The sequence below is a fragment of the Rhinichthys klamathensis genome, unplaced genomic scaffold, assembly GCF_029890125.1.
Source record: "Rhinichthys klamathensis goyatoka isolate OS25496 unplaced genomic scaffold, OSU_Roscu_1.1 h1tg000005l_1, whole genome shotgun sequence".
NCBI classification, from domain to species: Eukaryota; Metazoa; Chordata; class Actinopteri; order Cypriniformes; family Leuciscidae; genus Rhinichthys; species Rhinichthys klamathensis.
This window is the reverse complement of record NW_026606558.1, coordinates 5,077,858-5,093,778: the sequence shown is the minus strand read 5'-3', so window position 1 is coordinate 5,093,778 and position 15,921 is coordinate 5,077,858. Positions and strand designations below refer to the sequence as shown.

Below are 15,921 nucleotides of genomic sequence, written 5' to 3'. Positions count from 1 at the left end.
TATTAACACACCAATGAATATAGAACAACATTGGAAGAGTTGAACATTTATTGCACTCAAAACATTCGTAAAATGAAACTTGAAAACAATAAATATGACCTTAAGAATTACAATTTAAAAAACACCGGTTAGTGCATGCTCTTATTAAGATACTGCACAAACATATTGGCAATCTGTCCAATGTTCTCTGTTGGATGCATCTTGGTGTAACTGATGAACTGGCGTCTGAGTTTCCTCAGCTCCACCATGTTAAGACTTCTCGTGAGTTCGATGTATTGAACAAGTTAAGAAAACTGGGCTGTTAATAAAGTACATTGCATTGGCAAAAAAAAGAAAAAAAAAAAAGAAGAAGAAAAAAAAAAGTTTCATATCGATGAGAAGGAACGCATTAATAATACTGCATTGCTATTGTTTTGGAAAGAATGTACATTTATTCAGCAAGGATGCATTAAATTGATCCAAACTGACAATATATTTCTATTTCAAATAAATGCTTTCTATTTATCAAAGAATCCTAAAAAAAAAAAAATCCCTCAATGCTCAACAAAACTCATGTGACTTTGCCTCAACAGTGGATGTGATTGAAAACAGGACTAAGGGTAACCAGTGGACTTTGTTGCGAGACAACAAAGAACGAGTATAAATGAACTTCTAATGAATCCCATTTGAATTCTGTATTATTTCAAAGGGCAGCCTGCACTGGTCCGTCTCTCTACGTGTCTAAACGCTAAAGCTGTTATGGACAGCCACCGAACTGATGACATTCTTTGATGTTTGTGTATTCATCACATGCACATAGGTCCTGTTTATTACTACAACACATCTTCAGTTAGCATTAAACGGATCAACATTCTGTCAGCAAGATTCAATCGAGCATAAGTCGGAAATTCCAGGCTTGATCTTGGTTTCATGTTGTAATCGTTTCTAATGCTTTGACCGTTTATGGTGGGACATTTCTGTGTTGTCACAGCGAGAAACATCAAATAGCTATGATGGGTGGCTCAGCAAAGCAAGACAACAATATTACATTTCCCCCCAAAAAAATCAGAGCCAAAGCTACAGAGCCCCTAAAGGGACATAGTGGTGGAAAAAATACGAAAAAAGTAGTCAATGAGAAATTTTGAGTTTGCTCACACAATGTTTTGTGTTCACCCCTGAGAAACATTGCGTTCACTCGCAAAATGCGTTCCCCCGGGAAACTTTGCGTTCACTCACAAAATGTTTGCGTTTCCCCCTGAGAAACTGCGTTTGCACACCAAATGTTTTGCGTTTCCCCGAGAAACTTTGCATTCGAACGCGAAACATTTTGCAAGTAAATGCAAAGTTTCTCTGGGTTTCAAAAGTTTCAAAGTTGCAAGGGAACTGAAAGGTTTAAGTACACAATACATGCCTTTAAAGGGATACTCCCCCCAGTCATCATTTACTCACCCTCAAGTTGTTGCAAGCCTGTATGAGTTTCTTTTTAATGCTGAACACAAAGGAAGAGATTTTGAAGAACGATTGGAACCAAACAGTTGTGGGGCACCATAGACTTACATAGTAGAAAAAAAATAATGTTTGGTTCCAATCGTTCTTCAAAATATCTTCCTTTGTGTTCAGCATTAGAAAGAAACTCATACAGGTTTGCAACAACTTGAGGGTGAGTAAATGATGACAGAATTGTCATTTTTGGGTGGAGTATCTCTTTAAAGGGGTCATATAATGCCATTTTTGTACAAGCTAATATGATTCTTTAGGGTCTAAATTAAAAGTTTGTAATATACTTTAATTAAAAATTCTCATTAGTATTGTAAGAAAACACTTATTTTACCTGGTCAAAAACAGCTCTGTTTTCAGCACGCCGTTTCAGTGCATATGCCTTTAAATGATCATGAGCTTTGCTGACTCCGCCCCTCTGTTCTGAGCATACACCGTTTGTAACACAATAACACAATAACCATAGCGTTGTTCAGTATAAACGTGGAATTATGAATTATATTGAGAACGTCATACATAGAAAACATGCCGTAATGTACCCTGACTGAGTGTAAACCTTAGACTCATTCATTGTGAAGCGTGCAGCTAGCGATTTGCAAAGATTAATATATTAATATAAAGTTTAATAAAACGTTTCACTCACTTCCGTTCTTCTGGAGGTTCAGCAGGAACACGAATATCTGGTACCGATCCTTTTTAGCAAAGCTTCTTAGCAAATCCAGCTTTATACTGACCCTCGTTTATAAAGCAGTCTGGTGTGTGAAATGATTCGCGCAAACATGAGAGCATTGATGTTGATCGTGGGGAATATTCCCTTCGAAAACAAAACTCAGCCACTGCGTCTTCAGCGGTTCGGATTCAGGAACATTAAAATGACTGTGTTCGTTATTACACCCAAGAACAGAACACCACAATCGCTTAGACGCCATTCTGCTCATAGACAGTGCTCCAGCATATCAACAATGACCGCGCCGCGCAGACTATGATTGACAGCTACCTCATGTGCGAGGGCGGGTCTGTGTTGAAACGCTCCCGTCAATCAGCAATCGTGGGTGGGGCGTCCGTTTTATTGACGTCACAAAAACGAACGGCTCGATTTGAGGCAGGGGAAAACATATAAGGAGATTAAAACAAAACCACTGGATGGATTTTTATCATTATATGATGTTTGTGTACAGGCACTGCCAACACACATTTCAGTACAATCAACTTGAAAAAGTGCATGTACCATTATATGACCCCTTTAAGTGGAATCAGACTAAGGGCCAATCCCAATTCTACCCCTTACCCCTTCACTTACCCCTTCCCCTCTGTTTTGAGCGTGCACGTGAAGGGGTAGGGCTGTCTCAATTCTCTTTTGGTTGGAAGGGTAGGGGTGAGGGGAAGGGCCAGATAGCCCTTCAAAACAAAGATTTTTCGGGACCACACTTCAAACGAAGGGGTATGAGAAGTGTCACTGCAATAAGTATTTTAACGACAAATAATGATTTGCTTTGTTACATTCAATCTTGTGTTCTTATTTACGGTCAGTTTCTTCAAAGAAACGTTTGGGAAAAAAAAAAAAAAAAAATCGCTGAAGTTTGCTAACGACAGTCCCGCAGACATTTTCATGTCTGATAACTGGTGAATGTAATTGCGGAAGGGAACTGGCATATATTTTACAGTACATCTGCTATGAACGCATTGTTTTCTTGTGGTTATATGTGGAACACGATGTAAACGAACAGTGCTTTCAGTTTCGTGCTTTTTGCTACATGATCAGATCAACCAGTCTTTTATGGTCTTTATCAAACAGGGACACATGAGGAAACCCAGAGGATCATTCGTTTTCGCGCTGACAACATAGCAACGTTTCCTCACGTCTGACTTCTGTTAGATATGTGCACTTAATTTCGACGATAGATATCGTCGTCTCTGTTGTTTTCTGCGAACATCACAAGACAAATGCAAAAAAATAGCTGTAACCCACGCAACTGAGATGACTGCAGCTGTCGACGGCATCTTGGAAGTTTGTGAAAAACATCAGCGCATCTCCTGTGACGTAGGCGCTAGCGACGACGTATAATGTCGTGTAGTAGTGGTGTCCCATTTCTTAGGGGAATATTTTCACCCCTACGCCTTGCCACTCTGTTTCAAGGGTCAAGGGGAAGGCGAAGGGTTAGGGTTAGACGAAGGGGAAAGGGGTAGAATTGGGATTGGGCCTAAATGACTGACTAGCACCTCTGATAGGCCTTTGCGTTCACACACTCAACAGATATGATTGTGATTGGCTACAATGCCAAACCAACGCTTGTAAAACAAGCTGTAAATAGAAACCTTCGATGCTCAGAGAGCAATCAAACAAAAAACGAAGGAGAGTGTTGGAAAGCAGCATCTATTAGTGTGTACCGAATATACACAGTACTCGGTACTTGTTTAGATATGTTTTTTTTTGTTGTTGTTTTTTTTAAAGTACTTACTGGTACCGGTCTTGCCGGTACATATGATACACCTAATAGAAAGAAATTCAAAGATAGAGAAATGCTAAACACGCAAGAATAAAGGATATCTTTTCCGTAGCTCCAGGAATGGAAATGAGGTCTCCAGGGACGCTGGTCTTCTGTGACTCAAGAACAGCCTGGGACAAAAAACAACCCGTATGACGACACATTCTATTGATACTGACTTGCAATGCCAAAGCAATCTATAAACGCTCACCTGTAGGCAATGAAACAGAAAGAATGACTCTGAAAGCTTTCTATTTTTATAACAGAACACCTGAAGGAGATGAAAACCGTACCATTAAGGCGTCTTGAGTAACTTTGTCCAACTCATACAGAAAGTTGGTGGATGAGAGCGGTTGCTGTACAAAAAACAGAAATGGAAACAGGTTCTAATGTCCATTCATGGGCCATCAATAGTACATAATGTTGCTACGTACTCATGCATAATGCATTATTAGTGCTCTTACGCTCTGTGTGGACTGATTAGGTGCTGGTGCTTTTCTTTTAAACAGCGCATCGCAGATGGCTTCAAATGGAAGAGAGTCTTCTTGCTGAATAGTAAAGAGTGGACTATCCCATCTATTCCTTGAATCAGGGGCTTCAAAACGCTGTATTAGTCCATCAAGACTGTTGTTAAAAAAAAAAAATGGAAAAGATTGGTAATGATGAAGATAATATATTTAGCATCTTTATTTTAGAACATCATCAACTACAATTCAAAAGTTTGGGGTCGGTAAGATTTTTTAAAATGTTTTTAAAATGCTCAACAAGGCTGCATTTATTTGATGGAAAATACAGTAAAACAAAAGAAATACTGTTAAATATTATTACAACTTTTCAGATGTAATTTAAATGCAAAGCTGAATTTTCCGCTTTTTTTCTTATTATTCTCAATGTTGAAAAGAGTTTTTGTGCAAACTGATTTTTCAGGATTCTTTGATGAATAGAAAGTTCAAATGAACAGCATTTATTTGAAATGGAAAACTTTGGTAACATTATAAATGTCCTTACTGTAACTTTTGATCTATTAAAATCAGTTAATATGGACTCACTGACCCTAAACGTTTGAACGGTAGTGTATATCTTATGACAGAAACATAATTAATAGACCCAAACTGAGACGCAACAAATGCTTACATTTCCTGTGTGTACTGAGAATCAGCCTCTCTGCCTTTATTCCATTCTGAGCTCACGTCAGCTGACGTCAAACAGTACATCTGCAGGGGTTATAGCATTATATGCACAGCATTCACAAATATAGATAATATATAAGTTATAAGTGCTTACATACCAAGCAATGGGGTGTTTGTGTATGTTTGATTAGACAGAACAGCTCATATCTGTAGCCTGGAATTAAAACACAATTAATCCTCAATCATATGCCAGACTGAAATCATAAGAGTGTCACATGCAACACCAGCTGTTGAGAGTTTGTATGTCACTTAATATAACACTTTTTACTCTTGTACAGGATCAAATACTTCTAAAGGTACATTTAAACACCTAACATTATATGAATAGCAAAGTTGCAGATGTATTCATTAAACAGAACAAACATTGATTTACCTTTAATATAATTCAAGGAATCAAGAATCACAATGTCGTCTCTATTGACTTTCCTGTTTACAAAGAGAAGCACAGAGAAATCATTTAAATCAAAGTCACAGTAGTCTGATAATGCAAGTGTATAATAAATAAATATAAGTATATCATTTATTTAATAAATCTAATTAATGGTGTAAAATTCCTCCCAGCGAGCCGCAACAGCTAACAACATTTAACGTTTTATCTGGATTTTTCTGTAGCACGTGATCATTCCCACTAGAGGACAAACTGTATTTGCATATGACAAGTTTGTGATTGCTGCTCATACACAGATTTGACTATGATTGACAGGACTGAATTATTAGGCTACTCCCAAACCTACATTTAGGACCCGTTTCAAATTTTCACATTCATTTGAACATGAATGATTTCTTTTTGCATAACAAAAAAGGATCAAAATCTCTTCAAATCGATAAAAAAAAGAAAGAAAAAAAGAAAAATAAAGGCACTCTTTCTGACCCTAGAACTTTTTGGTATTCGTGACTCAAAACTTTAATGACGTTTGAATAAATACTTTTATCTTGAAAAATATGTTTAATCCATTTCTTTTTTTGTAGACAATTTTACAAATATTTTCCAAAAAAACAACATGAATTTATAGACATTACAATTATGAGAATTTGGTAAATGGATTCAATTAGATCATCTAAATGTTTCTCCTTTTGAACATCCATGTTTGCCATTGATCAATGTTATGTTTGAATCTCTTTAACAGAGATATTATATTAGACATGAATGGATCACCTCTCCACTTCAGCTCTCAGTGATCCTCTCAAATTCTTCTCTTTCTGTGAGTCTGTAGGCAAAGAAATAGCAAATATAAAAGTTTGACAAAACCTTATAAGCAAGTTTCAATTTTTTCCTGTAATTTAATTCAAAATGTAATGCTAAAACATATTTTCTTTTCAATGTAACCTCCCTTTACACACTTTGGTCAGTTAAAAAAATAATATATGCAATTGCATATTATTAAAGAATCAAAAGTGCAGTTGTGGTCATTGTTTAACTGGTCGAGGTTGATATATGGGATTCAGAAAGTAATTAGTAATCCAATAAACTACTTTTTAGAGAGAGTTAATAGTACAGTAATCAAATTATACTGTTGAATAATAAATTATAGCTAATTACCTTTTAGAGTAACTTACCCAACACTGCTTATTATAAGACCAGCAAACCATTTTAAACTGGTTTAAGTGTTTTGTTTTCTCAGTTAGATAGACCTTTGGCTTCAGGATTGTCCTAACATAGCAAATGGCAAGACCCTATTTCTTTTACAGTCTATGAGCAAGACATGATTGTTAAATGAATCATGAACTTTTAAGCTTCTCACCTGCATATACAGAGCTCCTGTCAATCCCTTGAACTTCATCTCCGACTATATGAACCTGTCTTTCTGTATTTTGGGTGAAGTATTCTCGCAGTTCATGGGCTCGTCGGGTTTTACCACTGCACGGGTATCCACACATCACTATTAAAGGCATTTTATTGCAAAAAGTCTAGTTGACGGGAGGATATTCATGCTTTTCTACAGCAAAACATATGAGAAGCTCTTCCTCGCGGCTCGCGCTCATGTAGCGGCCGGGTACAGTTAGTGCATTGCTGCCCTCTATAGGTCAGTGGCCAAAAGGTAAAATATTCCAGATGAGGTTGTGTCCACGTTTAATCACTGTTTTAAAGAAGTCATAATTCTTGACATGTGCTTAAACTGATTTTCCAAAGGTGGGTAAATCATTTTGCAAAGGCTAGATGGGAAACAAAAGATAAATGCACTCCGACATGGTAATTTTGATAATCTAATAAATTATAATGAATTGCACACTGATGGTCTCTTTCAGATAAAATTAGGTTTGAAAAAATAACCTTCCTAATTAAAGAAAAAGACTATTTATTTGTGTGCCCATTTTATCTACAGCTAAAATGAATCACTTTAGAAACTATTTTGATGGATATTTTCCCTTCATTAAAACGGTACATGCAAGTTTAAGCTTATATTTAGCCTATATTATATAAATCCAACATTCACACTAATGCATATAAATAGTCCTATGCATAAATAATAATAATAATAAATAATTTTATATTAAAAAAATGTAAATAATAGTAATAATGTAATGCAATAATAGATTTATTTCCATGTTATAAATTGTAAAAATAAAACAAATATATAAAATATTTCTTTGTTCACGGTGATGTTGCTGTTTAGAGTAGGCTATATCATTCTGACATTTAAATGGCTTTTGCGCAGATATATTTTATTGGCGCTCAAACATTTCCCAAATGTACCTGACCTCACATTACTATCCGAAGACAATTTTAAAGGATTCTTCAAAATTTGAAAAATTACAAAAAGCATTTACATCTGTTTACAAAGGCTCCAACTCCCTGCGCACAGGGAAACCCATGGGAACGATAAGCTGCTTTGTACCATAATTAGAGTATGACCCTTTCACTCCGGTTTTATTTCTATGAAATGTCTGCTTAGTTGTTCATTTGAGAAATAAATTATTTAAGAGCAATAGGTAAAATGATCATCTAGATTACTTCTGTAACCCCATTGCCGAGATAAGTAAAAATTAGACAGATTTGCAGTTTCATATTTATTTTTAAAAATATTTTGTACGTCCATTCATCCATTCACTCATTCATCCACTGATTTTATTCTTTCAGATATCCAGACATATTTACAGCAGTTGAATTATTGAATATTTAGTATGCTAGTACACTTTCTGCTGTCAAAATACATCTTAGTTTTATTAATAAGCCTGTATGACAAACATTAAAAGCAGACTCCCATATCGTACAGTTTGTCAAATTAACATTTTATTACAATTATATGGCAGTCATAGGTTATTTATTTCCAACGTATAGCTTTTCAAAAGCTTTACAATGAAGTCTGTATCTTGACAAAATGAATAAATAAAATAAGGCTAATCACAAAGCAACAATATATCTACATTTTTTGTTTAATCCTGTACATTTTGTTGTCCAATTCTGTAAATAGCTCTGATCACCTGGTTATAAACATCTCGTGTCCCTTTTGGATGTTCAAGCTGAGCAACTTTCAGCAGCTCCTGAGTGATCATCTCCCTCAAATCCTCGGAACTCCCTGATTCTCCCACAGTATTCCTGAGGAGCTTCGAGGAGAACGGAGAGTCCTGCAGCTGGCTGTTTGAAATACTCTTCTTGCCCATGAAATGACCTGGAAGAAGACATAAAATGATGCTGGGAAGTCGTTTTTAACTGCATGACGGCTATAGCAATAAACGATGAACAAAATACCTGTCGCCCAGAGATTCCCACGTGGATGCACTTTTATTTTCGAAACTTTATTTCGCCGCTCCGTTAAATCGAAACTCACAGATGTGCTTAAGGATATGTTAAAAAGCATAATGAAAGCAAATAATAGGGTATATTTGCAATGTCCATCTTCAGTTCTCAAAGCCATCTTCTCAAGTAACTGTGGGTGGATTCCTCGGTTGAGATTCACCTGGTTCTCTTGGTTGTTGTTCTTCTGCAGGCGGTATTTATATGGGACGGGATGGCAAACGGCTCTGAGGTCATAGTTTTAGTCACTGAACGCACATAACGACAGCGAATGTTTGAATGGGGATAGGAAACAATATGTGACGTGCGTAGGCTGTGCGCATGCAAGTTAATTGAATTAACAGAACGGTAAAACGTTTTGAGGCGTTGGGAATTCTTAAATCATTTCAATAGTTATGAGTCGCATGTGTGACTATGTAATAAACACGAGGAACTACTATGACTTATCAAGATTTATAAATGGATTAATTTGCTTTAAAGTCTGGTTTACGTGAATCGTAATAAATGCCTAGCCGAGTTAAAAGATCTAAAGGCCTAATGCACGAATTTAGATGCATATTTTCTAAGCATATACATAGAGGTAAAATATTCACTTTTTTAATATTTAATTTTCACAATTTTATGATGATTCACATCTTAAAGGCTATAGGTGTCTCCTAATAAAATCATACAATAACAATACTTTACATGAGAATTTAAAAGGATAGTTCACCCAAAAATGAAAACTCTGTCATTTATTATTTGGGTTTGGAACAACACTCATGTTGTTGCAAACCCGTAAGACTTTCGTTCATCTTCAAAACACAAATAAAGATCTTTTTAATGAAATCGTTGCTTTCTGTTCTTCCGTTGACAGCTAGGCAATTGACACTTTAACTCTTCAAAAAGTTCATAAAGAGATCGTAAAACTAATCTATAATAATTGAGTGGTTTAGTCCAAATTTTCTGAAGAGACTCGATCGCTTTATATGATGAACAGATTGAATTTAGGCTTTTATTCACATATAAACATTGATCAGCGAACATAAACAGAAGCTCAACCGAACCTGCTGGACACTGGAGAACAAACCTCTCGCTGAAGCTCAAACGTGCTGCGTAACACGAGAATGAACCTCATTGGTTCTCGCTGAAGCTCAAACGTGCTGCGTAACACGAGAATGAACCTCATTGGTTCTTCCTGAAGCTCAAATAGGCTGCGTAACACAAGAATGAACCTCATTGGTCCTTCCTGAAGCTCAAACGTGCTGCGTAACACAAGAATGAACCTCATTGGTCCTTCCTGAAGCTCAAACGTGCTGCGTAACACAAGAATGAACCTCATTGGTCCTTCCTGAAGCTCAAACGTGCTGCGTAACACGAGAATGAACCTCATTGGTTCTCGCTGAAGCTCAAACGTGCTGCGTAACACAAGAATGAGCCTCATTGGTCCTTCCTGAAGCTCAAACGTGCTGCGTAACACGAGAATGAACCTCATTGGTCCTTCCTGAAGCTCAAACGTGCTGCGTAACACGAGAATGAGCCTCATTGGTCCTTCCTGAAGCTCAAACGTGCTGCGTAACACGAGAATGAACCTCATTGGTCCTTCCTGAAGCTCAAACGTGCTGCGTAACACGAGAATGAGCCTCATTGGTCCTTCCTGAAGCTCAAACGTGCTGCGTAACACGAGAATGAACCACATTGGTCCTTCCTGAAGCTCAACCGTGCTGCGTAACACGAGAATGAACCTCATTGGTCCTTCCTGAAGCTCAAACGTGCTGCGTAACACGAGAATGAACCTCATTGGTCCTTCCTGAAGCTCAACCGTGCTGCGTAACACGAGAATGAGCCTCATTGGTCCTTCCTGAAGCTCAAACGTGCTGCGTAACACGAGAATGAACCTCATTGGTCCTTCCTGAAGCTCAACCGTGCTGCGTAACACGAGAATGAGCCTCATTGGTCCTTCCTGAAGCTCAAACGTGCTGCGTAACACGAGAATGAACCTCATTGGTTCTCGTACGTCAAGCGAACATGCTTGAGCTTCCATTTACCACAAGTGATGTGTGAGTTGATGAATGTTTATATGTGAATAAAAGTTCAATTTATTCATCATATATAAGGGATCGAATCTCTTCAGAAATGTTGGACTTAACCGCTCAATTCACAAGTATTAGTTTCACAATCTCTTTATGAATTTTTTTTAAGTGTCAAAGTGGTAGTTGCGTAGCTGTCAATGGAGGGACAGAAAGCTCAGATTTCGTTAAAAAGATCTTCATTTGTTTCAAAGATGAACGAAAGACTTACAGGTTTGAAATGGCATGAGGGTGAGCAATCAGTGAAAGAATTTTCATTTTTGGGTGAACTATCCTTTTGAAAGACCTAAAGTAATGCACGAATAAGATGCACATATTCTAAGCATACATATAGGAAAATATAGATTTATTTCATATTTATGATTCACATCTATATATAGGCTATATAGGTGTGACTCCTAATGATACCATGACAATACTTTACATGTGAATATAAGAAATTGAACAATACGAATGAATTTATTTAAAAAAAAGAACACACTTGAGAATTTGACTCAACATTTTAATTCAATACAAAATTTAGCCTTTAAGAAAGAGTTAGACAGATCTTGACATAATGGTGTACAAGTACAGCTGTAAAGTCAGATCAAACAAACCCCGAATTTGGTATGCATGGAAAATGAACAAATACAAATTCTTCCAGTACTTGTGTTTGCACTGTCATTGAACAGAGAAAATGATAATTTGACCTTTGTCTCTAAGAGTAAGTGTAGAATTTTCACAAAAAGACACCATAAAAACTGGTCACAAGAGGGATGTGTTCCCTGACAGCATTACTCTTGAAAGTCTTCATTCTCTGTGTACTAAAACAAACAGCCCGAGCAAACAGAGTACAGCATACTGTCAAGGAACAAAGAAGACGTGTTAGAACAACTGCAATGTAACAACTTATCACTTAAATTGCCCCCATTATGGTTTTTCGGATATATTACCTTACATCTAGTGTGAGATATAGCTGTTTGTGAATGTAAAAGGTGTGCAGAGTTTAAAGAAACCCTTTAAAATACCATAATAGGGGCACTTTAAACTTGATTCATTACATATTACATGGCATACCTTAAATTTGGGGTAGTCATTCATCAAAATTGTGACAATTCCGATGTAAGGCACAAACCTGCCATGGAGGAAGAGTGATCAGGAATGTGGTAACATACGCAAAGCAATGCAGGACATGGAATAGATTGATACTTACATTACTAGATCAGATTTGTTTGTGTAAGGATTTTACTACAGTAAATTAATATTGTACTAATCATCAAGATCTTACCCTCTTGCTCTGCCCACCACATCTTTCTTCTCCAACCAGTGCTGTCCCTGCTTGTAAAGACCTCGGTCATCCACAGAATTATTGTCACCTTTGGTCAAGAACTTGATATCGCCATTTTCCCTGAAATCAGTAGGCATTAGTGTTATTGGAAGGAAAAAAAAACAGTGTGTACAGAAAATCGCAAAAGGGTATACACAGTCTAAAAGTAAAGGTTCTTTATTAGCATTAATGGTTCCCTTAAGAACCTTTAACATTAATGGAACCTTTCCATTGCACAAAAGATTCTTTAGATTATCAAAATGTTCTTTACAATTAAAAAAAAAAAAATCTTTTAAGAACTGTTGACTAAAAAAAAAAAACGGTTTATTTGGGTAACCCACTGTGGAAACCCCGTTTTGGAACCTTTATGTTTAAGAGACAAAAAAAAAAAAGTTACTTTGTATCTAAATAGGCATATGCTAGAGTCTATGATTAGATCATTATTTTTCTAACACGTTATAAGTTCTTCTAAGCCTAATTGATGGAGTGTGTAGCTTTTCCTTTCTTAAACAACCTTGTAGGAAGACACATCATGGCCACATCATGGTCAAGATTCTTCAGGCTCAAACTGTGAAAGAATGGTTGGAAGGGAGGATCAAGAATCATTTTCACACATGAATTGGCACCTCTGAGTCTAGACCTGGAAATAAATCTTGTGATATTTCCATCAAGAGGTGTATAGCAATAATTGGTAGAGCAAGGCACGTTTTAAATCAGAAGTCTTTACCTATGCTCTATTGTTCATTAGTTTTGCCATATTTCACTTATTGTGTAGAAATGTGGGGAAACAATTACATAACAACAGTTCAGCCACTTGTCATTTTACAGAAGAGAGCTTTAAAGATCATTCATGGGGCAGGTTATAGGGAACATACCAATATATTTTTTATGGAGTCCAAATTATTAAAATTGACAGATTTGGTGAATTTACAGACTGTTCAAATTCCATATAGGGCACAGCGTAATGATTTACCTCAAAATGTACAAAAGTTATTTACTCGGAGAGAAGGAGGGTGTGTATTGAGAGGAAAATTAAATTTCATATTACCATTGGTACATAGTAGGAAGAAAAGTTGTGTTTTCATACAAGGGGTGAAACTGTGGAACAACTTAAATGAGAAGCTTAAGGAATATCCAAATATAAAACAATACAGGAAAAGATTTAAAGAAATGATTTTTGAACGTTATAAAAATGACGGAAAATGAGTTGGTTAAGCTAGAAATTTTGTTGCTAGAATATTGTATAAATGGAATATTGTATAAATGTATGAAGATATGTGTGCTTGTGTTTTGGGAAAAAAGTGGATAATACTAAAGGAAGTAAACTAATGTATTAAGAGTTTGAAAGAGGGGGTGGGAATCAATAAGTGATAAACTTCATCCCACTCCTTTTCAAGCAGCGGTGAATTTTTATTTGTTTGATCATCAGTGTTCTTTTCGATTATTGTCTTATGTTGTACACTTTTTCATTGTATGCTTGAAATAAAAAATAAAAAAGGTGCATCATATCTTTGCTCAAGATCTTGTATTGACAATGCATCTATGCAAGAATCCAGCACTCTGTAAAGTATCCTCCAGCACATCCCAAAGACTTTAAATGAATTTAAGCTCTGGACTCAGAACCTGATGAATCTTGACATGGCCATGATGTGTCTTTCTACACGGTTGTTTAAGAAATGAAAAGCTACACACTCCATCAGTTAGGGTTAGAAGAACTGTTGCCAAACATATAACATGCTAGAAACATAATGATTACAGCAACAATGATCTAATCATAGACTCTTAACCATTTGCCATTTTAAATCCAAACAGTGACTGTTTTTTTGGCCAGGCAGTCTTTATACCACATTTATTGTGATCTTATAGGAATACTCACTTTTCATGAATTTTTAGGACTCTGTGTACAATGGGAATTTCTCTTCCTTCGATCCTGAACACAACAATCTCTCCCACTCTGATTGGATCTTCAACACGATTTGTGAGGAAGAGGAGGTCTCCTCTGTGAAATGCAGGCTCCATGCTTCCACTGCAAAAAAATAATAAAATCAACACTTTTATAACACTTCATTGCCCGCCTAGACATACTCATTTTTATTGTGCAAATTTTTAAACATATGACTCAATCAATTTTAAAATCTCCCAGCAGGTTATATATTTTGATACCCACCAAAAATCTGTTAAGAAATTTTAAAATATAAATACATCACACATTCATAAACAGATTTTCAAAATCGAAACATGCAGGTTCAACAAAAAATATTGACCTAAGTCACACAGCAATCAAAAACAACGCATGCATAAAGACAGGTTTCCACCCAATTTTGCCAGTGCATTTCTATGACTTTTCCAGTTGTTTTTGATTAATGCATAAGGATATTGAAAACTCACTTTAAGATTGTGACTTGTTACAACAGTTCAACAAAATGAGCTTTAATGTTTCTGTAAATGAAATTACAATCCAGAAAAAAAGTCCTGGAAGGAACACTGTATCATGTAAAAGGTATCAGACCATTCTGCAAAAATTCTCACCATTTTGTCCATCACAAAAGTCAAAGCATTTGGTATGAGAGTGATGAGCCGACTTCCTACTGATGTCCTTACCTGAGAACAACCACAATTGGGCTTTCACTTCCAGTTACAACCATCAAGCCTTTCCAGATCATCAAGGCTGAAGATACAATCATTCCAAAATTCAGCACCTGATAGTAAAGCTGAAAAACACAATACATGATGCTCAACATCAGCTTTTTCTTTGTCTCCCAGTATGATTAAAAAAGTGAGAGTATGTGTTTTTAGCAAAGATGTTGCAGAATTCAGACGTTTTTAGTCCAGTGGCTTAAAGTGAAAGTATTGTAGTAACTAGTATTCAAATGAAATAGTTAGCAGAGAATAACAGAATAGCAGCTGTTGCAAAAAGCCGACTTCCGTTTATATTCTCCTCTCCATCTGCTTAATAACAGCAATATATGTAAACTCAATCAAACCATCTTTTTTATCTTTGCAACTCGCAATGAATAGCATTAATACGTGTAGACCGTTAAAGCCACTGTCATTCAAGCTGACGTGTAGTAAGAGAAAGCAGTGCAGAGGAAGCTCCGAGCTAACTGGCTAAATAAATACACACCTGACGCTTATTCATTCGCCGAACATCGTCGAGGAAATCTAATGATAACATCTTGTCTGTAAGTTAAATATGTATGGCAAAAGCCAATCAAAAACAATGGCAAAATTATGATTTTGGTGCAAATGTTTCGCCGCCACTGCTGTAGTTAGCGGATGCGCGGCGACTCTTCTGGTTGCGTTACTTCCGGTAAGAAAAACGAGGGGGTGGCAAGTTGAGAGAACGAGGTTGTCGATTCTTTAAAAAACAATTATTTGTAAGATGATCTTATTTAGCTCACATATAACTAAACTAAAATGTAAATATTATGAGTATGATATTTTCATTTTGTACGAGCTCTTGGACAAACGAGTGAACAAAATAAAACATACCCTCCTAGGTCAATGTCTGTATCTTTCCAGAGTTTGTGGAAATGTTCCCTTGCTTTTTTTGTAGTCAATACTAAAAAATAAATAAATAAAAATATATATTCCCTATCCTGAGAAATATTCACTTAGGTAAAGAAGTAGTTTGTCACACTCAGTGTTGGGTTGCAGT

At 36.3% G+C, this 15,921-nt stretch overlaps 2 protein-coding genes across 2 annotated transcripts; both read right to left on the bottom strand.

The window, feature by feature from the left end:
* Positions 1 to 34: 34 nt before the first annotated feature.
* Positions 35 to 7,137, bottom strand: kti12 (KTI12 chromatin associated homolog). The gene is made up of 9 exons (XM_056255903.1): positions 6,895 to 7,137; positions 6,309 to 6,360; positions 5,526 to 5,578; positions 5,251 to 5,306; positions 5,097 to 5,176; positions 4,427 to 4,586; positions 4,256 to 4,318; positions 4,025 to 4,093; positions 35 to 272 (listed from the first exon to the last, which is right to left on the bottom strand). Exons 1-9 carry the CDS (start codon positions 7,043 to 7,045, stop codon positions 129 to 131), a joined length of 828 nt encoding a protein of 275 aa, XP_056111878.1. The 5' UTR covers positions 7,046 to 7,137; the 3' UTR covers positions 35 to 128.
* A 4,308-nt stretch (positions 7,138 to 11,445) lies between these two features.
* sec11a (SEC11 homolog A, signal peptidase complex subunit) lies at positions 11,446 to 15,577 on the bottom strand. The gene is made up of 6 exons (XM_056255891.1): positions 15,388 to 15,577; positions 14,865 to 14,974; positions 14,140 to 14,289; positions 12,225 to 12,344; positions 12,014 to 12,071; positions 11,446 to 11,797 (listed from the first exon to the last, which is right to left on the bottom strand). The coding sequence occupies exons 1-6, from the start codon at positions 15,436 to 15,438 to the stop codon at positions 11,747 to 11,749; spliced, it is 540 nt and encodes a 179-aa protein (XP_056111866.1). The 5' UTR covers positions 15,439 to 15,577; the 3' UTR covers positions 11,446 to 11,746.
* Positions 15,578 to 15,921: the final 344 nt, after the last annotated feature.